At 38.1% G+C, this 18,900-nt stretch overlaps 1 protein-coding gene and 1 pseudogene across 4 annotated transcripts in view; both read right to left on the reverse strand.

Moving 5' to 3' along the window:
* Positions 1 to 2,912: 2,912 nt before the first annotated feature.
* TFRC (transferrin receptor) overlaps positions 2,913 to 18,900 on the reverse strand; it is a 28,467-nt gene continuing 12,479 nt past the window's right edge. For all 4 annotated transcript variants that reach the window (XM_025875929.2, XM_025875918.1, XM_073894884.1 and 1 more), the window contains exons 7-19: positions 18,543 to 18,656; positions 17,770 to 17,868; positions 17,256 to 17,395; positions 14,472 to 14,629; positions 13,385 to 13,504; positions 12,180 to 12,265; positions 11,546 to 11,609; positions 10,515 to 10,582; positions 9,703 to 9,761; positions 9,405 to 9,486; positions 7,710 to 7,931; positions 6,573 to 6,713; positions 2,913 to 5,976 (exon numbers count right to left, since the gene is read on the reverse strand). In XM_025875929.2, the coding sequence (XP_025731714.1) occupies positions 5,734 to 5,976; positions 6,573 to 6,713; positions 7,710 to 7,931; positions 9,405 to 9,486; positions 9,703 to 9,761; positions 10,515 to 10,582; positions 11,546 to 11,609; positions 12,180 to 12,265; positions 13,385 to 13,504; positions 14,472 to 14,629; positions 17,256 to 17,395; positions 17,770 to 17,868; positions 18,543 to 18,656 (1,596 nt within the window). In that variant the 3' untranslated portion in view covers positions 2,913 to 5,733. The remainder of the gene's footprint in view (positions 5,977 to 6,572; positions 6,714 to 7,709; positions 7,932 to 9,404; positions 9,487 to 9,702; positions 9,762 to 10,514; positions 10,583 to 11,545; positions 11,610 to 12,179; positions 12,266 to 13,384; positions 13,505 to 14,471; positions 14,630 to 17,255; positions 17,396 to 17,769; positions 17,869 to 18,542; positions 18,657 to 18,900) is intronic.
* LOC112827386 (aldo-keto reductase family 1 member B1 pseudogene) lies at positions 14,992 to 16,514 on the reverse strand (annotated as a pseudogene).

The following is an 18,900-nucleotide window of genomic DNA, read 5'->3' on the forward strand; positions in this document are numbered from 1 at the left end:
AGTCTATTTTATTTGGGATTTATATAGCCACTCTAATCTTATGCTAATTTGCATGTTCTATTTTTTCCATCTTTTGATTTTAAACTCATCTGTGTCTTTAAAGTGTTTCTAATAGGTAGCATGTGAGCTTTTCCCTAACCCACTGTCAGTCTTTTAATTAGAATGTTAATAGCTCATAATATATAATTATTGATATGGTTGGACTTTGGCATACCATTATTCAATTAGTTTTTTGTCTCCTCTCTTTGTTCTTGCCAAACACTTCAGGTTTTACTCCCCTCCAGTCTGTTTGCCTTTACTTTTTAAAGCCCTTGGGTGGTTTTCTTTCTTCCTTTTTCCTTTCTTTCTATTTTAACCAATTTATCATTTTAAGCAGTGGGAGGGTTGGGTTGGTAGGGCTGACATTGTGATAGTGGAACCAAACCCCCCATGTGTGCTTTTTGAAGGTTTCATAGACATTTTCACTTATGCATAGACTACTTTGGAAGTATACACAAGAAACTGGTGATTGAGGGGAAAAAAAATAAATTGGTGATTGTGGATACAGGGAGAAATTGTGAAAAACAAGAGGAAAAACTTACTTTTCAATACAGACCCCTCTGCACTTTGACCATTAGAATGTACATATTTTCAAAAAAGGTATTAACTAGTCAAAAAAGGGGGGGGTATTAACTAGTCAAAGCAGTCCATGTGGGATGGATTAAACATTAGGCAGTTTAAAGGACAGATGTACCAAATGGCAAAGGCTCTAACATGATCACCTAAAAAAGTAAACCCATTGGTAGCCACAAGGAAGATACCGGTATCTGATATGTTATGTTCCAAGTGAAAGTGTATCTTGCAGATAAACATGTCTTCAAATATTTGTTTAGGGCTGCTTTCTGGCCCACCATCTTTCACATAGGCACAGCAGTTTAATTTTTGTCATGCTTCTCAAGAGTATGCATGCAGTTATGCATTCTCACAGGAGCAAACTTGGGCACAGGTGAAGCAATTAAAAAGCTTCCCTATTCTAGTGGGGGCAATTCCTCCAATTCTACTGAAGAATCCTGGCTGGCACTTGTAGTGAGGAGATTAAATTGCATGATGGCTTTTTTGGTAACTGCATAGTAGAAAGCCTGTTACAAAAAAAAACACAAAAAACAAAAAATAAAAACAAACCAAAAATCTTACCAATCATGCCTTTCACTATATATATAGCAGCAGTGTTCCACTAACCATAAGTAGCTATTGAGCACTTGGAATGTGGGTATTCCAAATTGAGATGTGCTATAAGTACAATGGATTTTGAAGCCTTACCCTGAAAAAAGGAATATAAAATATCTTGACAATAATTTTTAATGCATACATGTTCAATGATAGTATTTTGGATATATGGAGTTAAATATAGAAAAATTTCACCTGTTTCTTTTTAGTTTTTTAATGTGGCTATTAAGGACATTTAAAATTACATACATAGCTCCTATTTCTAGAGGGAGAGTCTTACTAGAGTATTCTTAACAAAAACTCATGACCAGTTGGACATCCACATGTAATAAAATGAATCTAGACACAGACCATATGCTCTCTATAAAAGTGAGCTGAAAATGGATCACAGACCTAAATGTAAAAGCAAAACTTATTATAAAACTCCTAGAAGATAACACAGGAGAAAATCTAGATGACGCTGGGTTTGGCGGTGACTTTTTAGATAAAATACCAAAAGCACGATCCGTGAGAGAGAGAATTAAGTTGGACTTCATTAAAATTAAAAACTTCTCCGTAGAAGACATTGTCAAGAAAACGAGAAGACGAGCCAGCCACGGACCAGGCAAAAATATCTGTAAAACACATACCTGACAAATCAGTTACCCATAATATACACAAAATTCTTAAAAACAATAAAATGAACAACCCAATTAGAAAAAGGGACAAAAGACCTGAACAGACACCTCACCAAAGACATACACTGGATGAATAAACACATGAAAAGATGTTCAGCATAATGTCGTAAGCAAAATGGAAATTAAAACAAAATATCACTACTAGTACACCTATTAGAATGGCTAAAATCCCAAACACTTGACACCACCAGATGCTGGCAAGTATGCAAAGCAACAGGAACTCATTCGTTGCTATAGGAATTCAAATAGTACAGCCACTTTGGAAGACAGTTTGGCAGTTTCTTACAAAACTAAACATACTATTACTGTATGATCCAGCAACTGCACTCCTTGGTTGGATATTTATCCAAATGAACTGAAAACGTCCACTTAAAAACCTGTCCCCATCTTTATAGCAGCCTTATTCATAATTGCCAAAATTTGGGAGTAATGAAGCAGTCCTTCAGTAGATGAATGGATAAACAAACTTACATCCAGACAACGTAAAATTCAGCACTAAAATGAAGTGAGCTATCAAGCCATAAAAATACATGGAGAAACTTTACGTGCATATTACTACTACTAAGTGAAAGAAGTCAAGTTGAAAAGGCTACATACCGTACAATTCTAACTACATGACATTCTGGAAAAGGCAAAACTATGGGGACAATAAGAAGATCAGTGGTTGCCAGGGATGCGGGAGAGGGAAAATGAAGAGGTGGAGAACAGAGGATTTTCAAGGCAGTAGAACTATTCCGTATTATAAATGGTGGATACATGTCATTGTAGATTTGTCCAAACTCACAGAATGTACAACACTGAAATTAAACTTTAACGTAAACTATGGGCTTTGGGCAATAATGTTGTGTCAATGTATGTTCATCAATTATAACCTGTGTCCTACTCTGGTGGGGGATGTTGATTGTGGGGGAAGCTGGGCCAGGGGTGTGCAGGCCGAGAGTATATGGGAACTCCATACTTTCTGCTCCATTTTGCTATGAACCCAAAACTGCACTAAAAAAATAAAAGTCTATTTTAAAAAATGACGACTCAGTGTTCAAGCATTTTTATTAAATCAGATAAGGGATTTCCACACTGTTGCACATACCAGCTTGGACACAATTTTAAGGGCATATCACTTGTTTATAAAGATATAGATGAGCAGTAGGTTGGCAAGTCTAACAAGCCATGTTTAGCCAACTGAAATTTCAAGAACATTCAAAGAGGAAACACAGTAAAGGTCATGCAAGTTCTAGAACAGTGAGTCACGATAGAGCTCACTTCTTTTATCCTTTACCTTCAAAATGCACTTGATATCTATAACCAGAAAAAATCTGAAGTCCAGCAGGTTGTTGCTAGTCAGATACACATTTCATTCAGGAATATTAAGCCTCTTACCACTTAGTGGCTTTTTGGATTAGAAATAACTGAATCCTCACCATGGAAAAGAGGTTTTTGAAGAGATTTACTGCTGTAAATGGATGCCCATTATTCATATTATGTCTTGAAGTTACTGAGCTTTCATTAAAGTATGATAAAGCATGATACCCAAACCAGGGATCCCAGCTATGACCTTTTCACTCAGCTACACTAAATACCAGTTCAAGAGAAAACACTGTGAAGACTAAACAGACTGCGAGCAGTGAAGCAGCTCAGTGAGGCTGTAATCATATAGATCGAGGTTAACTTAGGCAGGTGACGCTAAGTTTAAGAACCTTAAGAGACCCTATAGGCTTTTTCTTAGGTGACGATTTCTTAGAGTGAACTGCCCTACGACAAACAGCTGATTATCAGGTTTATAATGATGGCTGACCAGAAAATAAAGTCTTACTCATGTAGCTTCAAACTTATTTGCTTACATCTATATTTAACTGAAAACCACCACATACTAATGGGTAGGTAGACATGTTCAAAGATTCTTTTGCAAGCCTTGCTTCCCTACACCTTTCACTCCACCGCCCCCCCCCGAGCCTCCTAGGCAAGTTTCCCCTGATTTAAGCTAAAAGGTCAATTCTGGATTCAAACTTTTATGAACTAAGTTTACAGGAGAGAACATACAAATAAGGGGATAAAGTTAAATTCATTTGTCAACGGCAAACGTTATAAATGTATACTACTATCCCGCTAAACAGAAGACCTGGAGAAACCACAAATATAACGAGATACTACATTAGGTTTAAAAACAAAGAATCTTGAAGGAAGTAATTTTATTTTATAGTGGTTGAATTCACCCACCAAATGCTTAATGACCATAAAATGTTTCTGCAACTAAAACTAAAAGAGAATTATAGGGAGCTGGGAATACATGTTAGATACTAACGATCTTCAAGCTTTGAAGATGTCATTGCATGAAGAAAATTATGGGAAACACTGTTCCCGATAATTACGTACACCCTTAGTGTAACATATGGAGATCACTGTCTCCGATATAGACACTGTGGTAGGCAAAAACTACCTTGTTCTTTATACATTATGGAAGACACTGCTCCCGATAATGTGAGTTAGGTTTGTGACAAAGGTACTGGAAATTTTGCAAAATTTGAATTAAAGTTACACCTTGGATAAACTGAGCTGTAAAATTTCACACATATGAGTACTATCAAGCCTTTAAGTGACATTAATTTATAACTTGGTTGCAATTCCTTCCCTTTAGGAGAACTGCTATTTTTATCTGGTTGGCTAAACAGAAGTCTAACTTGATTAGCAACCCCCAATTAAATGGAATTCTTTACCGATATTTAGCTTTAAAATTTTATTTGGCTTGTGGCTGTTTTCTAAAACCCACGAGTGTCGGCCATAAATGCAAAACTTCCAGTATCTGTTGGGTTTTATTAGCAGATGCTGCTTTTATTAAAAAAAAACGACAGTATAACTGTCATAATTATGGAAGGCACTGCTTCCGATAATTATCTTCTATAAAAAAAAACACCATTTATAGTGAACTCTGTCACTGATAAATAAACAATAAATATCTCAGTGCCAAAATGATAGAAAGCTTTTCCAAAAAATTAACACTTTGGCCAAAATTTGGCAGTGTGTTCTTTAACGTCTGACAAACTGAGTTTGAAATTAAACACCTGAAGCTGGTTCTCTTTCAAAATACTTTGGGAAACACAAAAACGACAAAAAACTAATGAACAAAGGCTTACAGGGGAGGGGAGGATGAAAAGAAAATACAGGTCTTTGGCTTCTGGTCTCCTCTTTTCATAAATAATCTTGAGGTTAACACATTAAGGCCTTACTCCTGTGATAAACAGTTGAACCTCATTTTATCCAACTGAAGGACCTCTGCTTCAGACCTCATGGGCAAGAAAACAAGTCCCATCTCTTCTGAAAGTTAACTGTTTCATTCAAGGATGTGGAAACCAGCTAAATCCTTAGAGAAGGCATATATCTCATTTGGAGAATGAGGTCTTACAACCTGGTATCTCCTATCCAGCATCAAATGAAGGCAGAGGATCACACCAAGCCACCGCATTCAGCCTTCAGCAGATACCACCCTCCTCGTCCCCCTTAGAAGATTACCAGTTCATGTCCTTAGGATTTAGAGCAATAATTCATGTAACTGGTTCTTTTTCATAACTGTAACAAGAAAGAGGCAGTTACCAAACAAAGCATTTAAAATTTTAGAGATGATCAGAGAAAAGATTCTATCATGAACATTTTTAAGTCGTTATTCACTTTAACTTGAAGTGCAGGTACCTACCCTGTATTAAAAGCTGCTGCCTAAAGATATCTAGGAGTACCAAGATGGTTGGGTAGAATTTTAACAATATTAGGTTTTGTAGCCCTACTAAAAATTTAGCACAACCAGCACAAGTCTAGAAATCACACTACCCTGATGTTCTTATAGGAGTTACGAGCATTACATTTAAAGCTCATTGTCAATGTCCCATATGTCACCAGAGAGGGCATTTGCAGCTCCTTGAATAGTCCAAGTTGCTAGAGCCAACTGGTTTCTCAGCAGTGTTTCATTAAAAGCACTGTTATTTTTCTGACGCAGCTTCAAATGCTCTAGTAAAGCTGACAGAGTGTGAGAGCCAGAGCCCCAGAAAATGTGTCGGAAAGGAGACTCTCTCGGAGATACGTAGGGTGAGAGGAAGTGATATTCCACCTATGGAAACAAAAACATACAAGAGAACTTACACAGTGCTGGGACTTCTGCTGTGAGGGGAGGACCTGATGTAGTAAAACAACTGTCATTCTCTCACTTTAAATGTAAAAAATCCCCAAATTTAAGAATGTGGAGAACCAGGCTACTAATCTTCTAACATTAAAATTATAAAGTAAGCTGTCAATTCATTTGTAAAAGTGAACTCTAATTGTATTGGGTTTTTTTTAGTTACAGAGCATACATATGGAAGATTTACAAGTTCCCGCTGTAATCAAGTCTCCTGCCTCTTCCAAGCAGATTAAGATAAAAGCAGTTAAGGGCTGAATTGGAGAACAGGAATACAGAGAAAATGACAGCTAAAAATCATTAATGATCCCTTTCTAAAAAGGTTAATACTAGGTCAAATGCCTTTTGTATTTCCAGTTTAGGTATGTCAGTTCTAGGTCTTGCTAATAAGAGTTAAAAATCTGTGCTCAATTCTAAAGCAGCAAAGGATTCTAAGGTCCTGGAATTACTACTCTACTTTTTAGAAATGCAAGATTTACCAATGAAAAATCAACATACTTTAGTTCTCCCTTTTTTAGACATTTACTTACTTTCATGATACGGTCATTGATCTCCCTCATGATATATCTGTTTGTTCTCTCTGCGTTCTTATAATCGGTTGTTAGTCTGGAGGTGGCTCGGAAAAAGTCTCCACGAGCAGAATACAGCCATTGTAGATTCAGACCCATCTCCTGAAGCAGAAGGACATGAAACTTCCTATGAGATATTTATTCTAAGGATATTATTCTACATACATTTCTAATTTAGTGCTAGCAACTGAGACGGTTCTGATAAAAGGGGGTGACTCGCGGGCAGAGAATGCTAGACCGAGCAGAGAATGCTAGACTTAGGCACCTTGCCCAGGAGGTCCCAGGCTCTATGAACTAGAGTAATACACTTGTATCTGAGCCCAGCAGATGGCACAGTTATCCATTCTTAGTTTCCCAAGGAAGCCGTCCTCGTCAAGAAATTTAACATAATTTACTTAATATATAATCCTGTGCAGTATATTGTTTCCAGGCCAATTTGCTGATGGGGGAAAATCTTAACCATTTTGGTAGAGTGAACTTCACAATCTAGTGATTTTTCTCGTAAGTCCCATTTTCTGATCAGTTATAGTATCAAGTTTCAAGAAAGCCATAATCATTAAGACTTATCAGTGATTTACTTCATTGAAGGGATCTGTTAAATTGACTTCTAGTACCATAAAACCAGTTGGAAACCACAGATTACTATTAATTTGATTTTATCAAGCATTTGAATACTAGGAACAAAGAATCAACACTAAGTAAGACTGTAATTACTGGCTATGTTCTCTCTCCATCTGTGACATCCCTGAAAGGCATATATGCTCTATGGCCCAAACTCATAGGTCCAGAGTCATGGTTGAGATCTTTATATTCTCTGGGTCCTCTTTACAGGTTGCTTGGAATTACATAAACATAACATACCTTAGGCTAATTCGATTCTGAAATACTTACTGTGGTATATCCTAGATTTATAACCCACCGCCTCTCAACTTCCCTTTCAAATGAGTTACAAATTCTATGAAAACTTATACATTAGTTCACTTTAAAATGTACTTCAGCTACCAACCCTGTCCCTCCTCAGGAACAGCTAAATTAAACATCATTCTTCAAACTGTTGGATATTTCAGCACTGAGAACCTGATTTTAATTAGTGCTCACCTTTATGTCTGCTCTGAATCGGTTCATATCCTTCACAAATGCAAGTATTTTGTCATTATACATCTCATAGTTCAGGTTCAATTCAAGATCATAGGTAAGTTTCATTATAAGCTGACCAGCTACTTCTGCTGCTCCAAGTGCCATTTCATTCAACTGAGGAATTTTCTGTTTCAGTTTCTCGTAGATATCCATGGTAGTACCCAAATAAGGATAATTTGTGTCCTGAAAAACAAAGCTAGGTGAATGTACTCACAGGTGGGTCATAAGAGTAGGAGCCACACATTCATTTTACTATCAAGGTAATAGTAGTTGGAATTCTTCCCTTGCTTCTAATGTATTCCTACTCCAATTTTATCTCCCATCCACTATACTGGAACTACTTTTGCTGCTTCCTATGAAGCTAACCTACTCCTAGAAAGACTGCTTTCTTCTAGGTCCTATAGAATCCCTGTTCTACTGCATCATATTCCCTAAAGAGATGTCTAGCCAAATTTCTTGAGGTTGTATCCTTATTTTCCTCTCTGGGAAGTTTGGCTCATTAAATAATGAGGACAGCATGCGTGAAGTGTATTTTTGATATAAAGTGTCACACTTAGACTAAAATTGACCTTCTTTCTATTGATTCAGCATTCAATCCATTCATACAAGTTACCTTTCTAATAAGAAGTTGTCTCTACCTTCATTAGACAATTTAAGTAACTACTTCTTCAACTCTATTTTCTTTACTTTCAGACTATATAGTTCTGTATTACCTGCTAGGTTTTTGACATCTAAGAAGTAAGTTTTTTTTAAAAACCTTCTGGAGGTCAACAGAAATCATCCATAAATCTCCTCAACCCTAGGACCAGACATTCAGTTCTTCCTACTGTACTAAACAGATACTGTGACCAGCTATTTCAATGCCATCCACACTGCTGTTTTAGCAGAGGGTCAAGAGAGTTCCAGTTTTGTTAATCTCCAAATCCAGATCTTACATCACTCCCTTGCTTCAGACCTTTCCCCTCCTAGTCCCAGGCCAAAACATCCAGTGATAAAAAGTCACGTGAGGACTTGGCCTCCATGAGATCAATAATTTGATGCAAAAGTTAACACCTTCCACCCTGACCTCCTATACTAAAACTCTAGGATCTCTTCATCCCTTGGAGAACCCACTACAGGGCTGGCTTTCCAACGTTAGCACTTCAGCACAGAGGCCTTCATCCTTCTGTTTACTCAGAGCAGCCGTCAGGGCCTTCTAACTGGCTCCTGAAACAAGCCAATCTTGCTTTCCTACAACTTGGTCTGTTCAAAGTTCTGTCTCATAACAACCTTACATCTGTTTGGTTTTTGTGCTTTTACCCATAATCCCTGTTCAAGAGATTAACATCTTTGGACAGATGTCTAGAACGGTATCTTTAACAGGTATCAAGTACAGCAATGTCCAGGTGAACCTTCTGTTTGGTGGAAATATTCTGTATCTGCACTGTCCAATAGGTAGTAGCCTTGTTATTAAAACTCATGATACCTAATTGAAGATGTTTTAGCAAATACATTCAACTGCTAATTAAGCTAATTGAGAACAATTCTACGTTGAGACTGATAATAAGGGAGCATGCAATAACTGCATCTGTATAACTTCTTAAAACATTTTAAGCACTCTAGGTCTCAAAATTGATGAAAGAAGATCTAAGATATAACTTTAGAGTTCAGACTTACCTCACAAAAACAGAAAGAAACTGCTGGGATTCCAGAATACGCAAGGAAAGGGAAAGCAGCATTATCCAAAGAAAATTCCTCTCTGCAAGGAAAGCAAGAATGTGTCTCTAGAAAGTTTTCTAAGGAGCAAACTGTGCTATCATGCAACCCTACCCCTATCCCCAAATAAATTCTTAAATTGACTCTGAGTACAGGTAAGCACACTGCAAGGTTAGGTTTAGATTTCTACCTAACACAGCAGGTGCTACTGGATGATTCTGCTTTTCTATAAGCTGTTCATTCACTTTTCTCAACTTACACTTTGTTCATCCAGTTGCTGTCCCGATAAAGAGACTGCTTAGTAACCGGATGTTTCACCTGTAAAATAAAAAATTAATTTGTCACTAAAATGAATCTTTCTGGACATAGTTATTCAGGCTGGTCAAAAACATATTTAGATCTCTAAACATTTGTTAAAAAAATCTACTGTATCTTCTTGAAAAAAATTTAAGACTGTTAAAAAATCTCAAATTTCTAGTTACTCCTACTAGGCTCATGCTGTCACGGTTCCTTCAGTTACAAGGAGAAAAAAACGTTCTCCTTCTTTAACCATTTTAAAGGTGGGTTAGCCGCAATTTTAAAAGCCCTTTCTAGCCTTCATGATAGGCCTATCTTGTTTGGTTTTTTTTTTGCCTTGTAGCTCATTTTATACTACTGCAGCCTAACCTGCAAACACATTACACTGCCTTGCTGGAGACTCTACAGCAATTCCTAGTTTCCCATAGGATCGAGGTCAAGTTCTCTGACGCTTGTTCTGTCTTTAATCATTCCAGAGGCGCCTGAGTGGCTCAGCTGGTTAAACGTCTGCCTTGGACTCAGGTCATGATCTCAGAATCCTCAGCAGGGAGTCTGATTCTCCCTCTCCCTCTGTGCTCTCTCAAGGAAATAAGTAAAATCCTTAAAAAAAAAAATCATTACCAATGTATATGGCCTCTAAGCCCATTGAGCCAAATCTCATTCCTCCCAGTTGCAAAACTTGGTTACTTATGATGGTTTAAATGTCATTTTCCATCTTATTGTAAATTAGATGAAAAAGCAAGTTACAGATTTTGTAATTAGGTATATACTCACATCTTTCATCGTTTTCTCAATAAGCGAATACAACAGTGGGCTGGCCGAAACCTTGAAGTTGTTGGTACCTGCAAAGAGATTATTTTAAAAACACTGCCCCTTCTCTAGTCAAGTAATTTTCACATGGCAGCTTCTACAACCAAAAGTACTCAACAAAAAAGGAAGACGATGACTTAGATGAGTGGCCAAATACAACTATCCTCTTCGAGAACTAGAGAAAAACAGTGATTTAAGAGCCAACTTCTTTAGTAACTGCTAGCCCTCATCTGACTCGACTGAAGCTCCTAGTCCTGAGCTGGCAGATGACAGTGTTAACGACTGTTTCCGGAGCCTTTCTAGTTCAGCTAATCAGGGCAGTTATCTGCTAGCCACCGTCTACTTGCCACACTCCGCACATCCTGCCGTCTGGGTAAGATGACAATAACGATGAATCTAGTGCAAATTTAGTTCCATTCTAACTCCTTCCTTTTTCTTTCCAATGCGATATTTTACTATTCTCAGTTCATCCGCTGGCTACCTCTGCACTTTTAGTAACATTCAAATTCTTTTAGCAGTTTGACTATCTGGTATTTCTGTTCCTGATGACACCATCTAGCTAGATGTGAATTAGTCCCTAGAAATACCATTCTATACAGTATGGTTTAGTTCCTTCTGGTGTAAAAAACAATCCAGCTCATGGTTCTCTTTAGTGCCTCAGAATCACCTGAGTGCTTGTTAAAACACAGCCTGCTGGACTTGTACTCCAGTTTCAGACTCAAAAGGTCTGAAATTTTACATTGCTAACAGCTAACAGTTCCCAGGTGATCCGAATGCTGCTAATTGAGGACCACACTGGGATCTGTTGCATTCAACAAGGCAACCTGCACCCATTCTACAACTGAATGGACTACTAAGAGAAAGCTAAGTCAGTCTTAATCAGGGAATGGACAATGTAAATTATAGAAAATAATGAGTGTTGCTGTAAAAAGCTTTCTTCTGTTTTATAAGTAATTTATCTAAATTCATAAACAGCTAATGAAAAGGATACTTACCAAGAATAGCTTTATCCAGATTAATGTACGTGAAAGCCTTTAAATGCAGGGAGGAAAGGTATCCCTGAAAGAGAAGGAAAAATACTAAATGTACTAATATGAATTAATCCAATTGTCACATGGAGCAGCTATTATTAGGGGCATCTTTTTAAATTTAGAGTCTATTGAGATTAAATATACAAAGGCAAAAATGATATATACAGTTGACCTCCCTAACGTGGGAGTCAGGGCACTAACCCCCCTCCCCACGCAACTGAAAATCCACGTATAACTTCTGACCCCCCAAAACTGAACTACGAATAGCTTATTGTTGACTGGAAGCTTTACTAATAACATAAATAGTTGATCAACACTTATTTTGTATGTTATATTATATACTGTATTCTTACAGTAAAATAAGCTAGAGAAAAGAAAATGCTAAGAAAATCCTAAGAAAGAGAAAATACATTTAGAAGACTATACTGTATTTATATAAAAAAAAAAAATCCATGCATAAGTGGACCCGCACAGTTCACACCTGTGTCGTTCAGGATCAACTGTAATCAAATCTAAAAGAGTATGGTTTCTGGAGGACAAATTAAGCCAAAACAAGTTCAGCTGCCCATTCTGGGTATGGGTGCTGTACAGATAATACCTCTAGCCATTCAGTGGCACCAATTGCTCCAAAGTCGCCAGCACTCCAGCTGGCAAAGACAATGCTTCTGCTGGGTCTAAAGCCATCTAAAAGGTAACAAAAAGTTGTTTTACCTTAGGACAGGTTACAGGTAGGCAACTGACTTAAGATGAGATCAGAAATTTCTAATTCAAGACAGCAGATTAAAAACTATTTCTTTCCCTTTTGAGGCCCCAGGTAAAAGAACAACAACAGAAAGAATAAAAATAAATTTTAAAAGTAATCTACAAAGAACAGGATAAGAGATCATTTGCAAAAAAGATTTCAAATACATGGTAGGGACCAGTTTTTATAGGAAGTCACTTTTTTCCAAACTCCATTCTTCGAGCCCCTTAACATCTGGACCAAGAAATACTTGAAATCATGGTGCAACTACAACGTGTACCTTCTCTGAAAACAATCTGCGTAGAGGTCAATCACTTAAAAAGCTGGGTTACTTCCACAAACAATTGTTATGAAATAGAATACAAATTCACACATTTAAGTTATAAGAAAGAGTTTTCAGAGGAATTACATTAATGACAGCTCCTTTTGGGACTATATGTACCACTGCCCTCCATTCCTCCCCTTTCCTTGGGTATGTATTTTTTTGTATTATATACTTTTGCATAAAACTTAAGCACTACCACTTACCCTCTGACCCAAAGATTCAAGAAGGTGATGGTTTGTGTGTGGGGGGGGGGGGGTATGTGTAGAGGAATGGCCAACTACCAAGGGAGAGAGGCTTGAAAGTGTTTATATATTATAAATATATATGAACATACCTAGTATTCTAAGTATAATATATAAAATTACATACTATAACTTTATAACAAAATTATAGAAAATTAGTACAGAGGTATACCGCTGCTTGCTTTAAAATAGATTCCTTAGGGACCATGCTAGATTTGCCATATCATTCTGAATATGTCAAACTAAGAATTAGGGTCCAATACAATACTTTTTTGGTGTCTCAAAAAGGAGCTGATACCAATGCAATGAAGACACTGCATGGAAAGCTGTTTCAGTCAAAGGCAGATCCAACAAAAGATGATCTGCTTTGTACCTAAGAACTCAGAGCCCAGCGTAAGTGAACCATAATAATATAGGCGAAAGTGAGAAATCATATAATATTTAGAACTATACATAGCACATAGATATTCAAGTTCTCAAAATTTGTACTCTACCTTTTAAGACCATATCAGAAAATATCCGGGCAAGCTCCAATAGGAGAGCTGTTCCTACGCTAGACTTTGCAGCTCCAGGACCCCAGGCATCCCTCTGAGCCCCTATTACAACATAGCGATCTTAAAAAGAAAAAGAAAAGATAAATTATACAATCAACTTTTAAACTGTTTTCTAATATTGAACTCTAGAATAATCATGTTAGTAAAAAGGGTAAAAATGCAGTATATGCTCTAAGGGTAAATAAAATATTTCATATCTGACTTAGGACTCCAGAAATTAAAAATTCACATGACAATGCTAATCTCTTTTTCCTTATTAGTATTGCTACTCTTTCCACATTACCAATTAAGTTTACTCATCGGCTACCTATTAGTGCCCACTAATAGTTTAATAAGCAACCAAAATCCATGGGCTTTTTTTTTTTTTTAAAGATTTCATCCATTTATTTGACAGAGACACAGCGAGAGAGGGAACACAAGCAGGGAGAGCGGGAGAGGGAGAAACAGGCCTCCCGCCGAGCAGAGAGCCCAACGCGGGGCTCGATCCCAGGACTCCGGGACCACGACCCGAGCCGAAGGCAGACGCCCAACGACTGAGCCACCCTGGTGCCCCCCACGGGCTTTCTTTACTAAATGATATGACTATTAGATTCTACATAAACAGATGGCCTATTCAAGGGGTCAGTGGTAAATCACAGCCTGCGTGCGCATTCATTACGTATCATTTATGGCTGTTTTCACGCTGCCACGTTGGAGTTAAGTAGCTGCAACCGAGACTGATAGCCTGCAACAGGTTTATTATCTGCCCCCTTTGAGAAGAAATGTGCTTACTGCTGTTCTATTCAATAACTTAAAAAACATTTTCTAATCTTAATGGTCAATTTTTGACAAGTTAATTTCCTAGGGTCTTATTATCTCCCAATAAAACTGACACCTAAACAGTTCGCTTTAGGACAGAAAAGAGTTAGCATTCCACAAAACCAAGCCAAAGCCAGCCTTCCTGCACTCCCTCTTCCCTCTTCTGGCCACATTCTTAAGAACTAGGAAAACACAAACAAACAAACAAAACAAAAACAAGGGTCTTTACCAGGTTCTTCAAAACCTTTAATAACTCCAAAAACGTTAAAAATTCTTATCTCTTTCAGCACATTGTTCACAGTGAGCTTCACATTCCTGTTCTGGGAAGTCTCCAGCCTGCACGAGGAGTCTATTTCCCAGGCAGAAGGACAGTCTCCTTCCATATTTCTAGAAGAAGAAAACAGACATCAGAGTTCTGAGTTACTGTTGCTTCCCCCAAGGCTTTCAAAATCAGTCTTCCTTACTGCCCAGGGAAGGTCCAGGCTAGGAGGACATATAAAGAAAATGTATACAAAATTTACTTCTTGGTGGCCAACCATCTGTATCTTACTCTGACCTGTAGGCAATCATTTGAAAATCAGTTACCTCCAAGTTTAACCAGTGTTTAAAAAAATTTCTCTACCTGTCCTCATCTGACACGTGCCTTTTTTTTTTTAAAGATTTTATTGACACGTGCATTTCTGCCAGAGACACAGTTATAATTTACATTTTAAGTAGATACCAAGATGGACTCAGAATGAAGTTTTTTTTTTTTTTTCCACAAAACAACTTTTATTTGAGGCAAGAAGTCTGGATGAAAGGGTTAAAGTTCCCAGCAGCCAACATCCAGTCGTTAGTGGCACTATTTCAACTCTGTAGACTCAACCTGGAGGGGAAGAGGCACCAAGAGCTTCAAAACTCAGCATTGAAGGGATAGTCCTTGTGGGAAGCACAGCTCACCAAGGCACACACCCACCAGTTCTGGTTGTAGCTGAGTAAGGTGGTCATATCCACGCTGCTCAGTTCAAAGTCAAAGACCTGAAAGTTCTCAGCAATGTGTTCGGGTGTCATGGACTTGGGGATCACGACCAAATTCCTCTGCATGGGGAACCGGATCAGAACCTGCGCCGTGGTTTTCTTGTGCTTGGCTGCGATAGCTTTGATCCTGGGATCCTCCAACAGGGAAGGGTCCTCAGGCTTGGCCCAGGGCCTGTCAGGAGAGCCGAGCGGGCTGTAGGCAGTCACCACGATGCCTTTGGACTGGCAGTACTGGATTAACTTCTCCTGAGTGAGATACGGGTGGCACTCGATCTGGTTAACAGCCGGCTTATATTTTAAGCCAGGTTTGTTTAAGATCTTCTCGACTTGGAGATGGTTGAAGTTGGAGACTCCAATAGCTTTCACCAGCCCTTCATCCATCAGCTCTTCCATGGCCTCCCACGTGTCCACAAAATTGGTGTCGCTGGATATCACATTGCCTTCCCCATTCAGTGGGAAATATTCCTTCCCGTGCTTGAAGCTGGTTGGCCAGTGAATAAGGTAGAGGTCCAGGTAGTCCAGCTTCAGGTCACTGAGCGTCTTCTGGCAAGTTCCCTTCACCATGCTCTTCTCATGGAATGTGCACCACAGCTTGCTGACGATGAAGAGGTCCTCACGCTTCACCACCTGCTCCTTGAGCTTCTCCTGGATGGCCAACCCCACCTCATTCTTGTTCTGGTACACGTGAGCACAGTCGATGTGGTGGTACCCAAGGTCAATCGCCATCTTCACAGCCTCGGTCACTTTGCCTGGAGGGGACTTCCAGGTGCCCAGCCCCATGATGGGCATCTTGGCACCGGTGTAGAGCACGAGGTGGCTGGCCATGACTGCTGAGATCCACAGGCCCACTCCCGAAGACCACCCAGAATGAAGTTCTTGCATACAAGCCCATAAACACATCCCCATGTTTCCTCACTCTCTCTACTAACCAGTATACATTCTTATCTTAGTTATAAAAGAATATTTTCATGCTGCTAATAGTTAGGTATCTTCCCCTATCAAATTCCTCATGTTATCCAAACAATGACTGCTCTACTTACAGAAGTATGTCAAAACATTATTACCCCCCACAACAGAACAACAAAATAGGGAGCTGGCTTCACAGGTTAGGGAAGACTTGTAAGCGGTGGTAAGAACGATAAAAATCACCTATTAAAAATGCTTCGCAGATAGCATTGTTACTAGTCGCATAGTATTATACAGGTATCCTTACATGTAGATGTTCTTCATTTGAAACCAAGCACCCTGTTAAGTAGAATATATTTCAACTATCTAAGTCAAAGAAACATGATCAGTGGGGTTAGAGTAACTTGTTCTACGTCACACAGCAAATAAATGTTCACATAAGTGTCTTGAGACTAGATCTACATCCTGTGCCAATACCAGGTGGGAAATACGTCCAGATCAAGATAAAAGTTAATGACAATTGCTCTAATCAGACTGGGTTCTCTTATTAAAGAGGGATACTAAAACATTAGGGAGGATATCCAGGACTAACCATGACTGTAAAGCATCTGGAAACTGTCATGAGAACTGAAGATATTCAATCTACGGACTAGAAAACTTGAATTGTTCTGTTGTTAAGAAGAAACTCTAGAACTAATAGGTGTTACAGGGAATAAGATTTCAGCTCAACATGAATTCTGACAGACCTACTCCAATAACTGAATGGGTTGCCATAGGCAACAAAGTGCTTTACCTCAGGAAGTCCTCAAGCAGAAGCTATGCCAGGAACAGTATACAAGGAATTCAGTGGGTAAATTGAACAAGGACTCACTGAGTTTATAAATCCAATGTCTAATTATTAAGATCACCTTATGGAGGAAAAAAATTCATATTTATCTGCAAGTTAACAGCTATCCACCCCATGAAATGCCAAATATGGAAAATTATAGCCAATTGTTTTAAATGTTATAAAATTAACTGAAATGATTACTATTCCTTTCTAAGCATAAAACCAGTTTTCAAATAAGAGAACCTTCCAATAAGAACTTACTCAAACAACTTTTCTGCAGCAGCTCTGGAAATTGTTTGGACAGGAATGCTGGGCAATCCTGATGACTGAGATGGTGGAAACTGAGTGTGATTGAAAGAAGGGAATCCAGGTGTGTACGGGTCACCTGTTCCCAGGTGAGCCTAGTAAAACAAAAGAATAATGTGCTCTGTCAGGCATTTGTTCAAGAAATCCCTAGAAAATTCAGATTCAGTACAAGGGTATAGCCTAAATTTAGTTTAGCACCTCAAAGCCTGAAGGTCTGAGTGGCTCTACAACATGTTACTCTTGTTTTTATATAGCATATGCCAAATTCCCAATTCAAGACACTGTTGAGAAGGTTCCGTTAGCAATAATAACTATGTCTCAAAGTCACATAATCCATCTTCTTGTCAGTGCTAGACTCTCCCAGAAAAAAAAAGAGCATTTAAGGAAGGCATGTTATACTACTAATACAGATGGAACCCAGCAACATTTGTAAAATCCAAAAACTCATTTTCTTAAGAAAAACACTCACATGTCCAAAGACTGGAACCTCTGCATTAACAATGGGAAATCTAGACTGATCCATGTATATCAAGACACCAATTGCATTGAAACTTTGAGCATTTGCAACCTAAAGGAAAACATGTAAAGATCAGAAAGTGAAGATGTAATCACACAAAATTAGAAGACTATGCATTGGGCTTTATGCTAAAAGACAAAGGGTTAGAGAGGACTGCACTGAAACTCCCCAATGTTTCAAATAGCTTATACATTGAGACAAACTTCTTGCCTTAACTAACTCATCAAGGAGTTTCAAAGACAAATAATAAAAACCCATCCAACACAACCACTGTCTTTTGCTATGTTCCATTCTAGGTGCTTATGGAGCTTTGACTTTTAATTTTCCTTTTCATAAAACATAGAACTGAATTCTATACATACATAAAACTGGGTTATATAGAACGTAACAATTAAAGCACCTTAATTTAACAATAATTTAACAATCCTATATAACAACAGAATATTGTCATTCTAAATTTAAACTGCTTTCACTTAAGCATTTCTGATTACTTCTTTTTCACTGAAAGACAATGACTGCAGAATACTCCAAGTGGCTCTGCCATAGTTTTACAAGTGTCCTACAGTTTAGAGAATTGGAACTTATGTAATTTGTTGAACACTTTAATAAATTATGTTATTAGGTATTGAGAGTTTAAGACTGACAGTTTTCAGAATGTAAAAAGAATCAATACCATTTAAATGAAGAAAAGCATGATACCAATGTACTCAATAACTTATACTCACCTTTTCAGCAAAAGTGATTTTCCCTGCTCTAACGATCACTAAAGATCCATTCACAGGAGATTTTAAATTCTCAAAGTCTTTTTTGGTGCCAAAATTAGCATGGACCAGTCTACCCTAGAATAAAGACATGAGAGTTAATGAGCATTATGGTAATTAGAACAGCCATAGAGTCTGAGACAGGATGGTTTTACATTTCAACCCCAAGAGAGAAAACAAAAAGACAAAAAGAAGGAAATGAAAGCCTAGAAAGGATGTAAGAGAGTTCTAGTCGAACCGGTCACAGTTATCAGGAGTGAATCAAGACTTCTGGCCTCCTATATTCACGTCTGGTAACATCACATGCTGCCTTTAATCTAAT

This window comes from Callorhinus ursinus, unplaced genomic scaffold (genome assembly GCF_003265705.2).
Source record: "Callorhinus ursinus isolate GAN/ISIS: 27379988/994484 unplaced genomic scaffold, GSC_fseal_2.0 scaffold1, whole genome shotgun sequence".
Classification (NCBI taxonomy): Eukaryota; Metazoa; Chordata; class Mammalia; order Carnivora; family Otariidae; genus Callorhinus; species Callorhinus ursinus.